The 21060-nt window shown below is 35.2% G+C and overlaps 2 protein-coding genes across 2 annotated transcripts; one reads left to right on the forward strand and one right to left on the reverse strand.

Annotated features, from left to right (window-relative positions):
• Positions 1–1931: 1931 nt before the first annotated feature.
• On the forward strand, positions 1932–5999 carry LOC8283202 (kinesin-like protein NACK1). The gene is given in 22 exon segments (XM_048371244.1): positions 1932–1999; positions 2599–2638; positions 3137–3244; positions 3594–3721; positions 3946–4144; positions 4241–4351; positions 4442–4607; positions 4610–4665; positions 4667–4726; positions 4728–4785; positions 4788–4905; positions 4907–4947; positions 4950–5006; positions 5009–5178; positions 5180–5236; positions 5238–5261; positions 5349–5392; positions 5394–5468; positions 5470–5556; positions 5670–5697; positions 5699–5748; positions 5750–5999. Coding segments are annotated over 22 exon segments (1824 nt in total). The 3' UTR covers positions 5829–5999.
• Positions 6000–18953: 12954 nt separating this feature from the next.
• On the reverse strand, positions 18954–20851 carry LOC8283207 (40S ribosomal protein S18). The gene is made up of 4 exons (XM_002524294.4): positions 20688–20851; positions 20307–20467; positions 19636–19824; positions 18954–19263 (listed from the first exon to the last, which is right to left on the reverse strand). Exons 1-4 carry the CDS (start codon positions 20688–20690, stop codon positions 19158–19160), a joined length of 459 nt encoding a protein of 152 aa, XP_002524340.1. The 5' UTR covers positions 20691–20851; the 3' UTR covers positions 18954–19157.
• Between the last annotated feature and the right edge of the window lie 209 nt (positions 20852–21060).

Below are 21060 nucleotides of genomic sequence, written 5' to 3' on the forward strand. Positions count from 1 at the left end.
CAGCTCTAACGGTTGAGTTGCTCTCCAGGATTGACCAACAGGGAACGACCTCTTGCTTTGCTTCCCATACATGCATCCCTCACATACTGCCCCAACATCTTCAATTCGTGGAAGATCACTTACCATCTCATTTTGATTCAGCAACCTCAATCCAGCTGTGTGCAGGTGACCATATTGAAGATGCCATAGTTGAGAGGCATTCTTAGACATAGTGACCATTGCTTGACTTTCTCATTTGCTGAAAACTAAGGGAAACATGTGGTTTTCAGCCATATTTACTTTGGCCAAAACATGACCTGTTGCTTTCTCAGTAATAGTGTAGCATGCTCATCAAATAAAATAGTAAAACCACCAAGTAAAAGTTGTCCCACACTCAAGAGATTATGGGCCAACTCTGGAGCGTATAGAACATTAGAAATGAGTTTACTTTTTCCAGAAATAGATTTTACCTCAACTATACCCTTTCCCTCTACTTGGATTTGTTTGTTGTTCCCCAAACGAATCACCCTTCTTTGAGTTTCATCAAGCTCTCTAAACATCTCCTTCATCCCTGTCATGTGGTTAGAGCAACCACTATTTATAAACCATACAACTTGTTCTTTCTTTCCATGCTCCATTAGCACCATGGACATAAAGTCTTCTTCTCTTGCTTCATTTTCCTCAACAAACTCAGCTTGATTGCTTCTGCAGTCTTTTGCAAGATGACCTTATTTGCCGCATGTGTAACATTTTCTTTGCTCCACCCAACCTCTACCTCTGCCTCTTCCTCTTGAACCTCCACGTCCTCTTCCTCTACTGTTGCTGTTGTTTCTCCCTTCATCTTGAGTAGAATCTCTCATGGCAAAGGCTTTTTCTTCACTCTTCTCTTGTGATCTGTTCAATCGTTCCTCATGTGCCTGCAGTGACCCCATGAGTTCATCCACAATGAAGACTGACAGATCCTTTGACTCCTCAATTGCTGCAACCACGTGATCAAACCTTGGAGTAAGACTTCTCAAGATCTTTGCAACAACAGTCCCATCATTGATATTCTCTCCATAAGACTTCATGTGATTGACAACTGCTCTTGTTCTTGATAGAAAATCCTGAACAGATTCATTGGATTGCATTGACAATGTCTCAAACTCCCTTCTCAATGGTTGGAGCTTGACCATAATAACAACTTTGGATGATCCCTGGAATTCAGTTTTCAAAATCTCCCACGCCTCCTTTGCACTTTCTGCTGCTGAAATTCTAGAGAAAACACTTTCATGAAGTCCTTGCTGAATGAAAAAAAATGCTTTTGCATCTTTCTTTCTATTCTCCCTTAACTTTGCTTCATCATCAATCTTGCTATACCCATCTTCTACCACCTCCCAGAGCTCCTGAGACTTGAAAAGTGTCCTCATCTTAATCCTCTAAAAATCGAAATTCTCACCCTTGAAGACTGGAATCATTAACTGCATTGAGTTGGATCCTGATGAGGTCATTGTTGTTCAAGTCAAAACCAGGCTCTTATACCAAAATGTTAGAGTAAAACTTTAAAGATAGTGGAAGATAAGAAAAGTAACACAATGCATGATCAAAGCGATCCTTTTATTTGATGATTCAAATAACACATCCTACATAAAACACAACAGAGGAACAAGCTAAGAAATAGCTAAACTTAAATAACTAAACTCCTAAAAACCAGAACACCACTAAATAAGGATCACTAACGACAGTTCCTACAATCAAGGAAAATTATCAAGACCACTTCCTACTAGCTTAGCTGTTAGTGGTTTGAATCACATTCGTAACAACTGGGCATAAGGTGGGGAGAGTGGACGGCTTGATTGGATGGAGCTGTCCTGCTCAAGACTGGGTTACTCTCAGTACAGATGGCTCAGTAAAGAGGGTGAATTCGTTTGCTGCAGCTGGTGGTTTGGTTCGCCAACCATCATGGGGACTGGATGGGTGGATTTATGGCTCGCATGGGCACTAATAACTTGATGACTGCTGAGCCTTGGGGACTAGTGTGGTATGGCTAGCAGCTTAGTTAGGAGTTGGGGGTGAGACAGGTTGTTGTGGAAGTTGACAATCAGGCCATTGTTAAGCTGCTTACTTCGAGCCTTGATCAAGCCCAACTCCACGTTGAATTTGATTAGAGCTATCAAAGATATGCCTTAAAAGGAATCTGGGAACTGAAGATTAATCATGCGTATCGAGAAGGGATTAAGTGTGTCGATGAACTGATGAGTGTTCTTGGCCGAGTCCTCTAAACGGCTTCAATGTCAATATGCCTACCCAGTCCGCTCCTAACTCTATAGAATTAGCTTGCAAAGAAAAAAAGAAAAAAAAATTAAAACGCCAACACAGCAGAACTTTTTTCTATATCTGAAAATGAATAATTAAAAAATAATAAAAGTAGCCGTTGAAGCTCACAAATTCAAAATGCTATATATCTTCATTCAAGAAGAACAAGAAGAAACTAGCCGTTGAGGCTCATAAATTCAAATGCTATGTCTTCATTCAAGAGAATGGCAATCAAATCTCTTCTTCTTCCTCCTCAAACATACCCATTGTCTCTCTAAACAGTCCTGCCTCTCTCTCTCTCTTTCTCTGATTCTGTTTGAAAAGCTTCCTGCATAGATCTCCATTGTCTTATCTTGAGAGTTCTGTGAGTCTTGTTTTATTTATTGAATTTATTTCCTTGAGGGTTGAAGCTTTAAAATGGTTACAAATTGAAGGAAACGATGTGTTTCATGATCTTTTCCTTATGTAAATTGGAAACGATTATCTTAGAAATGGCAGGTTGTACTGACTTTCCAAATGATTTGTCTCTCTGATACTAAACTTTCCTTTTTATTTTTCTTTTAGGAACTTTTGGTGCTGTTTTGTTATATTAGAGGCTATCTTTTTCTTTTTCTTCTTAGATTTTCTTTCTATTGAAATAGATTATTGATTGATTTTCTCTATTTGAGATGAGTGTATCGATTGCTTAATCTGGATGTATTGTTACTGCTTATCCAAACTGTAAATTATTATGATAATTAGACAACAAAAGAGGCTTTTTATTTAAAAATAATGTGTGGAAATTCAAGATATATATTAAAGTAAATCACTTGATTTTTTAGTTTCCTTTTGTAACTTCATTAACTGATCTTTGACCCCACAGGGAGACTTTACGATTAAGAATTCTGGATTAGAGATTTATAATGAAAATGTCAGGGACCTGCTGAACTCAGAATCAGGTCGAAATCTCAAGCTTCCAGATGACTCAGAGGTATACGCACTTCTTTCTCTTCTTTTCTTTTTTTTTTTTTCCTGAAAGAGTAGATTTTCTTATAGATTTTCTCCCAACTACTGGTTATTTTGTGGTTCTCTATGGAGAAAGGTGCTGTGGTCGAGAAGTTGGTAGAAAAACAGCAACCAATGATCAGCATTTGAGGCATCTGATAAGTATGTGTGACTAGTGAAGAACTGTATCTTTGTGTTGGTCTAGCTTCCTTTGTCAGTGCAAGTATTAGATTAATAGTTTATTAACATTTGACATTTTTTAACAAGTCATATATCCAAATTGGATGAATAATATTCACCGACTCTGCCTTTCTGAAATCACCCATGATTTTCAGAATTTTGTAGACCTCGCTGGAAGTGAAATTGCTTCACAGACACATGCAGATGGGGCGAGGCTCAGAGAAGGTGGTCATATCAATCTTATTAGTTTGATGACTCTGACAACTGGGATAATAAAGCTCAGGTGAGACTTGAATATATTAGCATACTTCTTGATTGTCAACTTTTATTTTATTTCATATTTTCGTCTCCAATTTTTACATGTAGAATATATCCTTCTTCATATCGATTCTTGCATGTTGTCATGGATTCTAAGATAACACCTAAATGCTACAGTCAGAACCATCTAAGCAAGTTATACTTGTCCGGTTCCTGTTGACTACATCCTGAATTTCTTTTTCCTTGCAGTGTTGGGAAAAGAAGCGGTCATATGCCCTACCGGGACTCAATGCTCACTCGCTTATTGCAGCACTCACTTGGCGGGAATGAACGAACTGCCATCATTTGTACTCTACGTCCAGCACTTAGCCCTGGCGAACAATCTCGAAACACTCTCTTCTTTGCCACAAGAGCAAAGGAAGTCACCAAGACTGCCCAAGTCAACATGGTACCAACCCCTGTTGCGCAACTAGTTTGGCTTTCTGTCCGACTTCAATAATACAAATTCCAGTTTTCCGTTTCTTGTACAAAATCTTATTATCAGGTTGTTTCCGATAAGCAGCTGGTAAAACATCTACAGAAGGAAGTAGCCGGGCTGGAAGCAGAACTGCGAACTCCTGACCCTTCAAAGGAAAAAAGACTTAAAATTCAGCAGGTGAACCGCTATTTAAGTTTCAGCAGCTTAGTTGAATTTTACAGTCATCTAATGGATGTGCTATATATCTCATCATTTTATTGGGTGCAGATGTAGGGAGAAATTGAAGAACTGAGACGCCAGAGGGATTTTGCAAAATCGGGGATGAGTTGCAGAAAAAACATCAAGAGGACGAGCACATTGGAATCGCCACCACGTGATGTAAAGAAGTGTCTCTCCTACTCTGATGCATTATTATCAAAACTTGAGAACAAGGAAAACTATGTTAAGCCATGAGGCAATCATCACTGCAGCTTTTTGCTCTAATGCATGAAAATCCGTAAAATCGAACATCTTCAGGAGCAACTTGGAGAAGAAGCCAATCGAGCTCTAGTTAGTATTATGAAAGGAGGTTTCTTGTCATGGACTAGGTAACCAAGATGCAGCCGAGATCATTGCCAAGCAGAAATAAGGGAAATGCAATCTATTCAACCAGCTTCCAAAGAAGTAGAAATTGGAAGTGTTGTCGCCCCTAACAAGAGCGTCAGCGCCAACCTGAAGGATGAGATAACAAAGACATTCTCAAGGAAGCACCATTGCAAATCTCGAAGAACAACTGCCCGGCAAGTTTTGGAAAATGAGATAGAAAGCAGAGCACCGGAAAATGAAGATTTCACTCCGGTGAGACCCAGCTAGAGTCCGAGAAAGAGAGACTCCTACAAAAAGTGAAGATCGAAGAATGTGGAGATGTTTCACCAAAGGAAGGAACTCCGGGCTATCGTCGTTCTAGTTCAGTTAATATGAAGAAAATGCAGAAGATGTTTCAGAATGCAGTACAGGAGAACGTGGAGAAGCGTAAGGGCTTATGTGACAGAATTGAAAGAAGGTGTTGCAAAACTGCAATACCGAAAAGCAGCTACTTGTTTGCCAGGTATAGTATTTGCAGCTCATTTGAGTTTTTCTAGCAACTTAATATCAGGAAATTCATTTTCATATTCTTTATCTGCCATCTCTATAGGTCCTTGAGCTCGAAGCAAATGAAGCAGCTGGATATAATCTTGAAAATGTGGGATGTATGCTTTATATCCATCATCCATAGGACACAGTTTTATTTGTTATTCAAGGGAGACCCTGCTGAATTGGTTACAGCAGCATTTGGCAGAAATTGGCAATGCAAGCCCTGCTCCTCGTGTTGGAGATGAGCCTACAATTTCTCTATCGTCAAGGTTTCTCTCTCTTATTAGCCTACCAACTTGCACGAACTGACACATTGCTTGCAGTTGTTAATATACAGTGAATGCTTAAATTAATTATTTTTTTTCGTTTATTGGTTTTGTAGTATCAGAGCATTGAGACGTGAAAGAGAGATTTCTTGCAAAGAGGTCTTCACGTTTAAATGTGGAAGAGAGACAGGCATTGTAAGCAGAGGAAACTGCAGTTTGTGAACAAATTATGGACAAATCAACATATGATCAAATACATGGAAGTGCTGAGATAGTGGCAAAGAAAGAAGTAAAGATGACAAGTATAACTTGTAAGTCTTCATCTTGTTTCCATTGGTTGATTGTGAAGTATAACTACCAAACAGTTTTAGTTATCTTTTTTCCTTCTCTCCTTTCCTGCCAAGAACAGCAAGGTTAGTAAAATAAATAAAAACTGAATTATTGAATACTTGCTTGTTACTTCTTGATGTCTTAGTTAAGTCCTTTTTCTGCATTGCTACTTAGGACCCATCCACTATTAATAATTTTATCTCTATTTTTAAACTTGTCATCTTTACTTCTTTCTTTTTATTTTTTTTAACGAGTTCAAATTATATTGTATTATAACTAAAATAAAATATTGAGTAGTTTTTAAAACCTAATAAAATTTATTAGAAAAAAAATAAATAGATTTAACTTAAGATAATTAAAATTTTAATTTCAAATGCAAATTTACTTTTTTATATATACTTAACGTTGTTTTTAATTTGCTTTTTAATTTTTTATATTCGATAATTTGTTTGTTTATTTACACTTTTATTTGTTAATTTTTTTTTACAGATTCTACTTATCTGGTTTAGAGATCTTAAGCAGTTTTTTTCGGCTTTTCATTTAATTATTTTGAGGCTTTTAAGCTATGGTTATAATTAATTCCCCCTTAATCGTCCCGATTTCCTTAATCTCTTTCTGGATGTTCTCTTTTCTCCTCCCTCATTCTATGAATGTTTTATTTTTTTGCTTTTAGATTTCACCACACATGTCTAAGAGATTAAAATCAACTTAGTGTTTATAGATCACCCCACATGCCTAACATAAGATGAACAAAGCTTACCAATGTAAGCTTTCCGCGCCTCATGTGTTCACTTTAACATGCCAAGATAAAATAAATTTGACACCTAGATTTAGATAATAGAATTGGATTTTTATTAGGTCACATTGCATGTGAAGATAAAATCTATGGTACCAAAATACCTCCTGCTAGGACTAGTTTTGGGTGTAAATGCACCTCCTTATAGGGACCTCCTCCCCTAGGTTTGGATTTTTGTGCTCACGCCACCGTAAATTAGATAAAAGATACTGTAGTGTAAACTAGGCGAGCCTAAGCGCGGAATCAATTCTTCTTTATAATTTTTGATATTGAGGAAAAATATTAGGCTAGCTAAGGGACAAAAAATTGTCATCCTTACTCTCTTATTTGTCCTGATATTTTAGATGACGACTCTACCTTTGCGATGGTCACATAAAATTGTCGTCCTCTAGGTCCCTTTTAGCGAGCAACTCATTTTAAAATGAGCCTATTAAGCGGTTTCATGAAATAGTAACAAGGTCAAAAATCACCTAGGGTTGGGGCTAAAACCTAGCATTAATTAATTTTGATACATTTTTAATTTTAATCTAATTCAATCCTAAAATCCTATAAAAAATATATATATTTCTACTCTTAATAGAGTTAATTAATGATTAATTTAATCCAGTTATAATCCTAATCCTACAAGAAATTAACCCATTACTATAACACAATGGAGTTTGTGAGCGCTGCTAGGTTTTTTAGGCCCAATCTTAAGTGATTTGCAAACTCTTCACTATGTTAAGGTTGCTCTTCATACTAGACCGAGTTAGTGAGTCATTCGGTTAAAGGACCTAGAAGACTATAATAATCATGTGGTCATCGAAAAAGTAGAGTCGCCACTCTAAATGTCAGTACAAATATGAGAGCGAGGATGACAATTTTGTATCTCTTACGGAAAGCTTAATATTAGAGATGGGTTATGAAAGTTAGGTATAAATAGTCTGAAGCACCTCAGTGTAGACGAATATTTTCCTAGCCATTATGAATATTTTTTATATCTCTTACTTAATATTGAAGTGAGTAAAAGAATACTAGAACTCGGTGTTATGCATTCAGATCAATGCCCATTTAAGTCACTCTCCTTCCTTCAGCAGCTTAACCTCTAACAGCTTATAACTTTGAGTACTTATATTGTAGGTTAATCTGTCATAGATGTGTGTAGCTTCTAAGTCTTGAGTACTTGCTTACACTTCAGTGTTGTACCCATATTGGCCCACAAATCTCCCAGCACGTCTTTCCAATTATTTATTTACTTTTTATCCAACTGGCAGTAGGCAGCAGCTCCGATCAAAAGTGTCACGACCCCATTTGTGGGCCCGTGATCGGCACTAGATAATGTGTAGGCGTAAGGCCACTGAATCCCGTAGTAAACCTGACACTCACTGACTTAAATAAATCTCAATCTCATTTTTATGATGTCATAATTATCTTAACCTTATATAACTAATTCGGTCTGCCAAAAAAATTAGGCAAGACCGAAAACTACAGAAAATTTTAACTAGTATATCTACTATTTCTACTGCGGAGAATATAAGAATTTACAAATTTACATACCAAATCAAATACACTACCCGATGATGAAGGAGTCGGGTTACTAAAAAAGGGTCGCGGGAAGACGTTAAGTCACGGATCTGAAAAACAGTAAAATTGAGACTTTCAGTCTCCAGAGTGAGTTAAAATCATATATCTAAAAATATTTACATATACTTCGATCATACATTTATTTAATTTAAAATAAGCATTAAGTCATGTAAAAATATACGTGTCATGTCATGCTTAAATAAAATAATTTTCACACACACAACGGGACAGAGTACTTCAGTAGAACCCTAATCCCAACACAACATCCTTGATCAATCTCATTACTGACATCCCAACTAATCTCATTCCAACAGGACTGGCGCCCAGAGAGCGAAGCTCGATTAGGGACCTTACCTCCAGTTTGGTTACTTGTCTTAGTCTTTCGGCTCTCTTAATCCAACAGGTCTGGCGCCCATAGAGCAAGCTCGATCAGGGTTGGAGCCTGAACACTTGATTTCCAACTAAGCCGGCGCCCAGAGAGCAAGCTCGATCAGGGAGCTTACTTTCGGCAAACACACTCTACTAAGCCTAGAGAGCGATGCTCGACCAGGGCTAAACCTTTACCCATTTACCCTTTTTCCATCCTTCTCGGATTTACACCGGTACACTCATCAAACCAATATGTTCTACTGTCGTCCCATCCCGTGTCATCATACAATAATAAAATCAATGATAAAGAAAACGATATATAAATGAATAGTAATAATCAAAAGCATGATACAAATGAATAATAATTAAATGAATAATTTGAACTTGCAATAAAATATTCACGATAGCAATTCAAAAATTTATGCATGACACGTGCATAATCGATATATGACTTTAACTCACAGCTTTGGCGACCTCCTAGCTCTGCTCCGGTGCCTCGGTTGGAGCGAGCCGAATAGATGGATTATCTAATCACGGAAAGCAATTTATCAATAACGCTGAACAATTGACAATTAACCCTAGGTCTAGATTTCTAGGACTGACTGTCTAAAGTCTCGACTTGGATAAATTCTACCGAAAATTCAGCAAAACCTCCCTTATAACACGGGCATTTACCCCCTGTAAAACGGGTCCAGGACCTTCCAGAAAAACACTTCAAATATCCAACAATTTAATACAACGGGAATCGGGTCCCCAAGACTTCATTAATTTTCCAACTTCGCCACACAGCACAAAAATCACGACTATAATTTAGTGAGTCATTCAATGAAGGGACCTAGAAGACTATAATAATCATGTAGTCATCGAAAAAGTAGAGTCTCCACTCTAAATGTCAATACAAATATGAGAGCGAAGATGACAATTTTGTATCTCTTACAGAAAGCTTAATATCAGAGATGGGCTCTGAAAGTTAGGTACAAATAGTCTGAAGCACCTCTAGTGTAGACAAATATTTTTCTAGCCTAATAAACATTACGAATATTGAAAGTGAGCAAAAGATTACTAGAACTCGGTGTTATACATTCAAATCAATGCCCATTTAAGTCACTCCTTCCTTCAGCACTAGCAACTTAGAACTTAGAGTACTTCCTTAGTTGACTAGTTATATTATAGAGTTATTCGCATTGTTCCTCCTCTTAAGTTCCGTCTTTTCTACATTGAAAGTGTATTCACTTAAATCTCAAAGCTTTTGATGAGATGAAAGGCTAATCTGTCATAGAGGTGTGTGGCTTCTAATCTCCAATACTTGCTTACACTTCAGTGTTGTACCCATATTGGCCCACAAATCTCCTAGCACGTCTTTCCAACTAGCAGTACTAGCGAGGCAGCAGCTCCGGTCAAAAGTATAGGACTATCTTATGCTTAGTTAGACTAGAGCAGGTAGATATGCTAACTTGATATGCATTTAAGAAAGCTCGGGGATCCCCCGAGACCATTACATTTCTACAGGACGGGGAGATTCACATTTCCCTTGGAAGAAGTATTCAACATAAATTTATTGATATCTTTAGTTTCCCATCCTTTCATCTTGAGCAGCTTATGTTGTCCATTTGTTTCATCATTTCGTCGAGTCGAAGTTTTTTTTGCTGGAGATGCAGGAGATGAGCTGGTAGGCTTGGCGAAGAAGTGGGAATATTAATTTCAATCTTTTTTATTTAATAATATTAATATTTATTTTTTATTTAGTATTTAAATATTTATTTAGATTTAAAATGAAATATTCATTTTATTAATAAAATTATTAATTATTTCATTTTATTAATTTTAAATATTAATTATTTAGGAATTAAGATTAACAAATTAACAACGAGATATATTATTATTTTTTGCATGTCCCCAGAAATTTAGAGTAGGTGCAGAAACATTTTACCACCATAATGGATGGTTTGTTGATCAGCGATGGCAGTGTGAGCAATAACACTTCTTATGGTAAAGAATAGTTTTAGAAGATTTAGCTATTGCTTTCGTATTATATATTTATTATAAGTTTCAATAGCAAATAATTGAGCAACTATTAGAATAATTAAATGATATACACTAAAACTTTTGGAGATGCAATAATTAGAAATTAACAATTAATTAATTAAAAATAGAAAATTGACAAATCATGGCTTAGGAACTAAACTCGCATGAATATAGGCTCACCTCATGCTAGTCAAGCTACAAAATCCCAAAAAACTCGAAACAGCACACAAAAGCTCATGCCTAAAACCTTAAAAGAAATTCAAAGCGACGAGTAACATAAGGTAAAAATAGGGAAACGGAGGCTTGAAAGACTGAGCTCACACAAGCTCATAAAAACCTTAAAAAAGATTCAAACATCAGCATTTTCTTTGAAACAGCACAAGTTTGATGAGTCTAGAGTTGAACTTATGCGAGTATGGGTTGAACCAATGCGATTTCAACTCATTGAGAGCAAGAAAAACTCAATTTTCACAACCATATTGTTAAAAGATTAAAAAATAGGAAGAAAAAAAAAAGAACAAACATTTAAAGATGTAATAAGTCATAAAATATCAAACAGATATCTAATTTTAGCCCTTAAGTGGTGGTTTGTGTGTCAAAATTAAATTAAAACACTCAAATAATGGAGGAATATGTGTATAAGAAGCTTTTGTTTCTCGTGTTTTTTGATTAGGGAGGTAGGAGAGGAGAGGATTTTTAAGAGAGTGTGAATATTAGTTTAATTGTTAGAGGTCTTGAGAGAAATGTCCAGATCATTTAGGATTTAGGAATAGAATGTCCAGATCATGCCACATCATTTAATAAGTCGCTTGTCTAAAAAAATTAGAAAAGTAAGTATCTAAACATAACCTGAGCTCGCCCAGTGGTCTGAAGCCAAGTCAAGCAAAATGCAATTTCTCACTTTTGGGGGTTGTCTCCATCAATTCTCGGGTGTTTTTTCTCAGATATTCACACAATTTCCCTTCTTAAGCTGACAGTTGTTAACCTAATCCCTAAAAGCACTACTTAGACTAGCATCAAAACCATTACCACCTTTTCTTTCAAAACATGAAAAATGTAATTAGAATCTCTAATACATAAGTTGATTTAGCTAAACTATCCCATGCTACCACACAAAAATAATAAATATAATTATTGGATAAAACAAAACTTGAATTTATACCTCAAGAGTCCACCATAAAGCAAGACCACCTTTGTTGCCCTCAGCCTCATAGTAGGAACTACTATCAGATTGTTAGTTTGATCATCCATATTTCTAAATAGTCAGTCTAGATCTAAATAGAAAAAACTATTGAATGAATATCTTTCATTCAAAAATGAGATCTTTTAGAGCTTAAACTATCAAGGAGGCCCCAACAATTCCAAATAATGATACTCATGATCCTAAATGGCTCTAGATGAGCCACCATTGGAAATCCAATATTATCAGGAACAATATTTAAAGAGAGATTCAAGAATTTTTTAATATTTTTAGCCATAATTTAAGGAGAAAACATCAAGAAATGTAATCTGACATCTAAAAAAACCAACAAATTTTTCAATCTACCATAATCAAGAATTAATAAATCATAAAATTACATAGCAAAGTCTAGAAAAATATGTTTTTCAATCTAACACATCACACCATAATATGATGGAATCCCGGAGCAATTTTCAATTCTGGAACAATATTATTCTACAAGCTGATGGAATCTTAGAATCACACAACCAATACTCAAATTCATAACTAAATCAGAGGGAAATCTAAAAAATAGATTTTTCAATATTTGAGCCACTCAAGCAACTCTTAAAATCCAACATAATCAAGAAGGGTATAGTTGAATTTGATTGTATATTTTTAACTTAAATAGGGTATTAAGTTGGAGTTTTCTCACTTTCTTTACAATTCAAAAAATAAATCTCATCATGGGTAGACTTGTTCATTGGCCTGAGTACCCGCCCGGTCCGCCTAGGCCCATCCTCTTTGGGCCGGGTTTGGACAAATTATTTTTAGTATAAGACCGGCCAGCCTGATGTCTAATATAGTTACTAAAAAATAGCTTTAAAATAGATATGCGGTACTCATAACACTCGAATGTGTGACCTTTTTCTTATAATCAAGTGCCTTATACTACTTAGCTAGCTATTATTTCTATTTATAGTTTTGTTATTATTATTAATATATAAATAAAAATAGAAAACCCTAAATGTAATTAAAAGTTAAAAATATTAATTGATGTTTGTATCTTTGTTATCACGGTGAACATGATTATTGAGTTTAAATTTTGAATATTTGTGCTGAATATTTATGGAAAGTGTTTTATACACTGTTACTGTTAGTTTTAATATATTACTATTTTGAAGTTTCAAATTAGAATTTCAATTACAGGTTTAATAGTCAGGCAGGCCGGGCCGGAATTTTTAAAGAATTTAAGACTTAGGCTTGAGTGGAGAAATATTAAAAAATCTTCGGGCTTGGACAGGCTTGGGCTTGTTTAAAAAAAGTCAAGCCCAACCCATGAACAGATCTAATCATGGGTGAGAGTTAGGTAATATTTTCTGCTAGTTATATTATAATGCAATGTTTGATTAAAATCGATAATAAATATTATATCATAAATAAATTATGATAAAAAATTAAAAAAAATATAAAATAAAATAAAATATTTTATAAAATATTTTAATTTTATAAAATATATTAATTTATCAAAATTAAATTTATTTAAATATTCTAACTATATTATTGGAATTAAATCAAGCTATAATCAATTATATAAATTTAATTATATGTAATATTATATAAATTTTCATTCTAACTAAATACATAAATTTTAAAATTAAAAATGAATTCTATAAACTCTTACAAAATTTATATCAACCAAACAAAAATAAAAAGAGTTAGATACTAAGGTTAGAAAAAAAAAATATCTATCTATTTTGGTGTATATTTTACTTATACACCAAATTAATAGTTAAATAACATATATTATTAATATTACATAATTAAAATACGTATTAATATTTAAAACTCAAATGTAAAACTCTCATTAAGCCTTACCCTTAATGTATTGCTACTTTGGTTTTTTAGAAACAAACCCAAGAAACGAAAAATCATTCGATATGAGTAACCCGCGGGTGACCGTTCACTTTCCCTCGCCCAAAATAACCGACCTGCAGCAGAAATAAAAGCAGAATGACTAGTCCCATAAACAGAAACAAACCCATTATTCAAAACCCATAACTTGGCGCCCTCTCCCTCTCTCTCTCTCTCTCTCCCAAAATCAAGAAAAGCTCTCAACTTTTTCCCCAATAGCTTCTTCTTCTTTTGTTTGTTTCTCGACTTAATTTCAGTTGTTTCTCCGTTCTTTTGGTCCTACAGTTTAATCATCAATGGATAAGGAAGAAGATAATGATAAATTGCAAAAGCAAAAGAAGAGTAAAACTGAGGCGTTACCACTGAATGATGCAAGTTCTGAAGCTTTGTTTAAAATGACTCATGAAGATCACAAGGAAAATATTAAAAATCCTGACGAGGCACTGAATGATTGTAGTGTTGGGACGGTGATTGCAAGTGGAAGTAAAGAACAAGTGAATTTTGAGAAGTTGAAAGCCTTGTTGGATGCACCTGTGAATTGCAGCATCAGGCAACTTCATGACAAGATTAACAGATTCAGCTCTGAAGAGAGTATGGCAATTCAAGGACCGGAATTCAAGATTCAAGCGCTGTTGCATGACGGTGATCAAGATTATAAAGATTTCAAGAACGCTGATCAAGGGGAAAGTAAGAAGATAAGTTTCTTGGATTGCTTGAAAGAGTTTGATGAATCTGATGATGTTGGCTATGAGACTCTGAAAGCTTTAAAGACTCGAGCTGTCAATCATGGGAAAGATATCTTTTATATGATTATTGTTCTGATGTTCTTGAAGTCGAAGACTGATGGCCTGATGGCTAAATTTCAAGTTTTTGGAGATGCACTCAAATGGGTGTTTCAAGGTGAAAATACTGTGGTAGTTAAGAGGTTACTTCATTTACTTCAAATAGCAGATCCAATAATGAGCCACAAGAAGGAGGATGAATCCAAGAAACAAAAGGCAGTATTGATATTAGGGGAAGAGGAAGCAGAAGGACTATTTGGAGGTACTATTGACCAAGAACTTGAACATGATTTCACAGATAACCCCATTCTTGAATTGCTGAAAGTGATCTTTCGTCTGGAGCTTTTCTGGACCGGTGATTCGAAGATGCCATCGGTGGAGGAGGCAATTCCAAAACTGGTAGCTGATATAGAAAAATGTGAGGAAGCATCGGGCAGGATAGAATTAGAGGTGCAAAATATAAAAATCTCTGCATTCATTTTCCAACTTGACGAGTATGAAGCAATGGATTCAAAGATAAATGAACTGTGGAATCAAATCCAGGAATCAGAAAGGAACTAAACTCAGAACTGGATTTGCATAACATGTAGTTAAAACTATATAATTCTGACTACTTGTTCCATAATCAGTTTACATAATTTGCTCTGTGCATATACAGACTTAATTTCTTGTAGAACGGAATTTCTTTTACTGGGACTGTCAACTGAGGATAACAAAACAAAAATAAACTGCATTGATTTTTGTACTGGAACTTACAATCTATTGCGACTGACAAGAAGCGAATAATAGTGTAATACGAATAATAGTAAAGCCAATATTCAAACAATTCTGCAACTGAACCGGATAATCGCAGTTAATACAATTAAAACCATCTCCAAATCAGGTAATATTTGAAGATCTGAAAAAAGCATTAAAAAAACTATGAGAAGTTACTGACAGAATTTAACGAAGTTTGTAGAAAGTCAGATAGGGTACAATTGGTAAAAAATCCTGATGCTTGCAAGTGGAGAGAAAGAGAATATAATTTTGAGTAGTTGAAAGCCTTGTTAGATCCGCCTGTCAGGATTAGTAGCAACACCAAGCAACTCCATGATAGGATTAGCATATTCAGGTCTGTAAAGAGTAAGGGAATTCATGGACTGGAACACAAGGTTCATTCGCTGTTGCATGATGGTGATGAAGGGGAAAGCAAGAAGATAAGTTTCTTGGAAGGGTTTGATATATCTGATGGCGTTGGATATGCGACTGTAGAATCTTTAAAGACTCGAGCAATCAATCATGGGAAATGCCTGTTTCACATAGCTATTAATCTGATGCTCATATTCATAAATTCAAAGACTGATGGAATGATGGCTAAATCTCAAGGTTAAAATTTTATGGTAGTTAAGAGGTTTCTCAATTTACTTCACACAGCATATATAATAATCAGCCACAAGAAGGAGAATGGATCCAAGAAACAAAAGGCTACAACGATGTCATACGAAGAGGAAGCTGATAAACCCATTCTTTAATTGCTGAAAGAAATCTTTCATTTGAGCTTTTTCTGGATGGATGGAGGATTGCCCGATTTGCATTTACCTTTTACTGGCAGCTGATATGGAAAAATGTGAGGAAGCATTGAAGAGGTTAGAATCAGAGGTGAAGGATATGGAATTGTCTGCATTCATTGATCATCCAAATATGAAGGAAAGTGATGAAAATAAAATAAAAAAACAATGGATTCGCATATAAATGAACTGTTGAGGAATCAGAACCAAATCTGGATCAGCATAACAAGTGGTTACAAATATGCTTCTCAGTATTAGTTTGATGTTTCGATTGCTTTGTTCTGTGCATATACAGAAGATGTGAAGAATTTGAAAGTAAAATAGACATTGCCAACCTTGGTCTCAAGAGTATGCAGTAGTAGGAACTAAATCTGTTACTTTTGATATTTGATATCATTCAGATGTCAGTGATATTTGAATGGCTTCTTTAAGGAAATCAAGCAAGTGTTAGTTCTGTATTTGTTACTTTAGAGAGAGCCATATTGCTTGCTTTGTTACAATTCTGCCTGTGACTGCCAGTTATTAGCAAACTAGTTGTGCTTTAAATCAGGGACAGCAAATAAAACGGTCGTTCCACTAGTGGCTTCATAAACAGTGCTCAAACCTTCGTACAAGAATCAAAACAGCCATTAAAGTTCTGAATATGACTATATTCATTATAGTCAAATCAAAGGGAACAGATACATACATTCAGCTAAGGGTTATAACTGCTGCTGATTGAAATGCAGAGATAAACATACATATAATGCCAAATTAGATATAAATTAATAATCTATTGTTTTTCTTAAATTTTATAATTATTTAGTTTTAACAAAAAATTATAAAAAAAGAAGACTTGAAAGAAAAATAAATAAAAAAATTGATAAGAAATATTTTAATTTTATAAAATATATTGACTTACTAAAATTAAATTTATTTAAAGATTCTAACTATTTCATTATATTAAATTTAGTTTTAATCAAATCTATAAATTTAATTATATATATATATATATAATTTTAGATAAACTCAAATGTATAACTCTCATATTAAATCCTACCCTTGTCAAAATGAGCTAGAAGAGACAGATGTGACCTTTCCATTGCTACGTTGGTTCTTTAGCTAGAAACAAACCCAAAAAAAAGAAAAATCATTCCATATGTGTAACCCGCAGGTGACCGATCACTTTCCCTCGCCCAAAATAACCGACCTATAACAGTAATAAAAGCAGAATGGCTACTCCCATAAACAAAAACAAAACTTGGCGCCCTCTCTTTCTCTCTCTCCCAAAATCAAGAAAAGCTCTCAAATTTCTTCCCCAATAGCTTCTCCTTCTTTTGTTTGTTTCTTGATTTAATTTCAGTTGTTTCTCTGTGCTTTTGATCCTACAGTTTAATCATCAATGGATAAGAAGGAAGATAAAGGTAAAGACAATCTTGAAGATCCGGAGCCCAAGTCCCCTGCTTCTGATGAAAACATCTCTCAAGATAATGATACATTGCAGAAGCAACAGAAGAGTAAAACTGATGCGTTACCGTTGAATGATGCAAGTTCTGAAGCTCTGTTGAAAACGACTCATGAAGATCAAAAGGAAAATATTAAAAATCCTGAGGAGGCACTCAATGATTGTAATGATTGGGACTGTGATTGCAAGTGGAAGTGAAGAACAAGAGAATTTTGAGAAGTTGAAAGCCTTGTTGGATGCACCTGGGAATTGCAGCATCAAGCAACTCCATGACAAGATTAACAGATTCAACTCTGAAGAGAGTATGGCAATTCAAGGACTGGAATCCAAGATTCAAGCGCTGTTGCATGAGGGTGATCAAGATTATAAAGATTTCAAGAACGCTGATCAAGGGTGCAAGAGTTTGATGAAACTGATGATGTTGGCTATGAGACTCTGAAATCTTTAAAGATTCGAGCTGTCGATCATGGGAAAAATCTCTGTCATGTGATTATTGTTCTGATGTTCTTGAAATCGAGGACTGATAGCCTGATGCCTAAATTTCAAGTTCTTGAAGATTCACTCAAATGGATGTTCCAAGGTGAAAATACTGTGGTAGTTAAGAGGATCCTTTATTTACTTCCCAAAGCATATCCAATGGTGAGCCCCAAGGAAGTGGATGAATCCAAGAAACAGAAGGCAGTATTGATGCTAGGGGAAGAGGAAGCAGAAAGACTATTTGGAGGTACTGTTGACCAAGAACTTGAACATGATATCAGTGATAAACCCATTCTTGAATTGCTGAAAGAGATCCTTCATCTGGAGCTGTCCTGGACAGGTGATTCGAAGATGTCATCAATGGAGGATGCAATTCCAAAACTGGTAGTTGATATGGAAAAATTTGAGGAAGCAATGGATTCATGTATAAAATAAACTGTGGAATCGAATAAAGGAATCAGAGAAGGAACAGAACTGATGAATCAGAAGCAGAACTGGATTAAAAATATACATGTCTGACTACTTCTCCCATAGTCATTTTACATGCCTTGCTCTCTGCATATACAGACGTAATTTCTTTTAGAACGGAATTTCATGCTTTCTTTTTTTTAGCTTTTTCATCAATGTCAATGATACTTCTTTAAGGAAATCCAGCAAGTGACAGATTTGTGCATACTGCTTTTGTTTTGTGATAATTATTCCTCAATAACTCAATTTCTTTTGTTTTATGAATCTCCCATTCAGGAAGTCCTAAAATTTTAGTAACTAGAAACACCAGCATGCAGCAGCATTACCATACGTTCCAAGCTTTTCTTGTAAAATTTATGGGCATTGCACACATCAGGCAGGCTCTTACTATTGTGCTCTAAATTTGAAAACATCCAGAGCTCCAATTGGGACTGTCAAGTGAGGAAAACAACTAACAAAACAAAAACGCATTGATTCTTGTTTTGGAATTTATAATCTATTGCTACTGACAAGGACCGAACACAAATGGAACCCAAGATATTAGATCACATCTAAAATTGATGTAAATTGCCAATATTCTAAACAATTCTGCAACTGAAGTTGATACAATTAAAACCATCTTCGTCTAACAAACTCACATCTAAACTTCTCTAGAGCAAAAATTACTAGCAGCATGGACCAACTCTGCCAATCCATATATAACATTGTTTAATCGTGTATGTATTGTTGTTCACCGCTTCTTAGAAACACCAACTGTCTTTCCACGCCGACCAGTGGTCTTGGTGTGCTGTCCCCTGACCCGAAGACCCCAGTAGTGCCTCAGACCACGATGGTTCCTGCATAACATAGTACACATCAGCTGGCACTATCACGTTTCACTAAATGTAAGTGATAACTGGAATCACAACCATCTGGCTGATTGTAATATATGTGTCAGTCACCTTTCACCTTAAGACAGAAGAAAACAACCCCAACCGAAATTTAGAAAAAGGAAAATATTGGAAATCCTGGTCTTCCCAATTCCACTTAGAAAAGGTCATCTAAAAATGGATATCAGAGACAGAGAAATACCAATGGTGCAATAAACAGAGTAAGACTGTTATGAGCAAAAAGTTAGATCGGCATCATTGTTGCATAAAAGTTGATTTCTGATTCCAACATCAAGCAATTAGAAGGAAACATGTGCAATAATCCCAACAAGAAATTACCTGATCTTCTTCAATCGCTCCAAATCATCTCTCAACTTCATGTCAAGTGCATTAGACACAACTTGAGAATATTTGCCATCCTTGTAATCTTTCTGCCGATTCAAAAACCAGTCTGGGATCTTAAATTGACGAGGATTTGCAACAATGACCATGAGATTATCCAGCTCAGCAGCAGTCAATTCACCAGCCCTAAAAGCACCCGGCAAATCAAATTACATTCCAACCTAACAAAATTTATAATCAAATTACATTCTAACCTAACAAAATTTATACTTCCACAAAAACAAGAGGAAGGTAACAAACTCAATTAAAGGAGAAGTGTCAAAGACCAATAACAAAATGCCTATATTTGCCAAGTAGACTCCGGAACTCAAATTATCTTAACTTTACTGGTGATCCAACAACAAAGACCTACGTTTTCAAATCAGAACTTCACTATAAGATACTTAAAATCAATCATAAACAAATCATACTTAATTTTAATGGTGGACAATCAGAGTGCGAGTAAATCATTTTATCTCATAAAACAAGACATCCAATGGTAAAAAAATCTAAAACTTCCCAATGTAAACAAAATCAATCATATCTGATTCACTTTATATTTAGGCAATCTACTAGCAAAATAAGAAGAGTCTCAAAAAGTAGAAAAACAGAGAGCAAAAACTACAAACCTCTTGTTCATGTCAACATCAGCCTTCTTGCAAACAATGTTAGCGAATCGCCTGCCAATACCTTTGATAGATGTCAAAGCAAACATAATCTTTTGCTTCCCATCAACATTAGTATTCAGCACACGCAGAATGTGCTGAAAATCCTCGTTTGCCACCAGAGACTACACACACAAAAAAAAAGTTAAAAACTTTATATTCACTTCTATAAAATTTAGGGGAAAAAAACCCATAACTCTACATATATTTGCATATAAGACACTGATTATTATCACAGATCGCGTTAGACAAACAGGATTAGAACCCTAATAGGCCATCTCAGATCAAGTACAACTAAACCCACAAATTTTAATAAGCATATCAAGAAATAGAAACCCTAATTACCATTTTGGATCAAAGCGACTTATCGAGGGAGAGGGAGGAGAGGAGAGGAGAAGCAGCTCCTAATTGCTAGCAAAGAGGAGACGAAAAGAAGGAAGTAGAGTTTTAAAGGTCTCATATCACTATGTAGGGTTTTATTTATTTAGAAAGACTTTTTTACCTTTACAATCCTCATTATACCTGACATGTCCTACCTGAATCAATACCTTATTGTAGAGGTCAGGCTGGGCCGCAGGCAGCCCAACTACATGTACCATATATACTTTTGATCAAGCCCAATTTAATTTTAAAAAAATCAGAAATTTCTATTTTTTCTATTAAACTTACAATATTTTTTTTTTATTCTTGCTGTGTTAAAATATAAAAAATATATTTT

Source organism: Ricinus communis, chromosome 2 (genome assembly GCF_019578655.1).
Source record: "Ricinus communis isolate WT05 ecotype wild-type chromosome 2, ASM1957865v1, whole genome shotgun sequence".
Lineage (NCBI taxonomy): Eukaryota > Viridiplantae > Streptophyta > Magnoliopsida > Malpighiales > Euphorbiaceae > Ricinus > Ricinus communis.

What these genes read in the sequence shown, in the direction of transcription:
- LOC8283207 (XM_002524294.4), bottom strand. An exon ending in GATGTTGACATGAACAAGAG is followed by an intron (nt 19,825 to 20,306) that starts GTTTGTAGTTTT and finishes GGGTGCTTTTAG; the next exon opens with GGCTGGTGAATTGACTGCTG. An exon ending in GAGCGATTGAAGAAGATCAG is followed by an intron (nt 19,264 to 19,635) that starts GTAATTTCTTGT and finishes TATGTTATGCAG; the next exon opens with GAACCATCGTGGTCTGAGGC.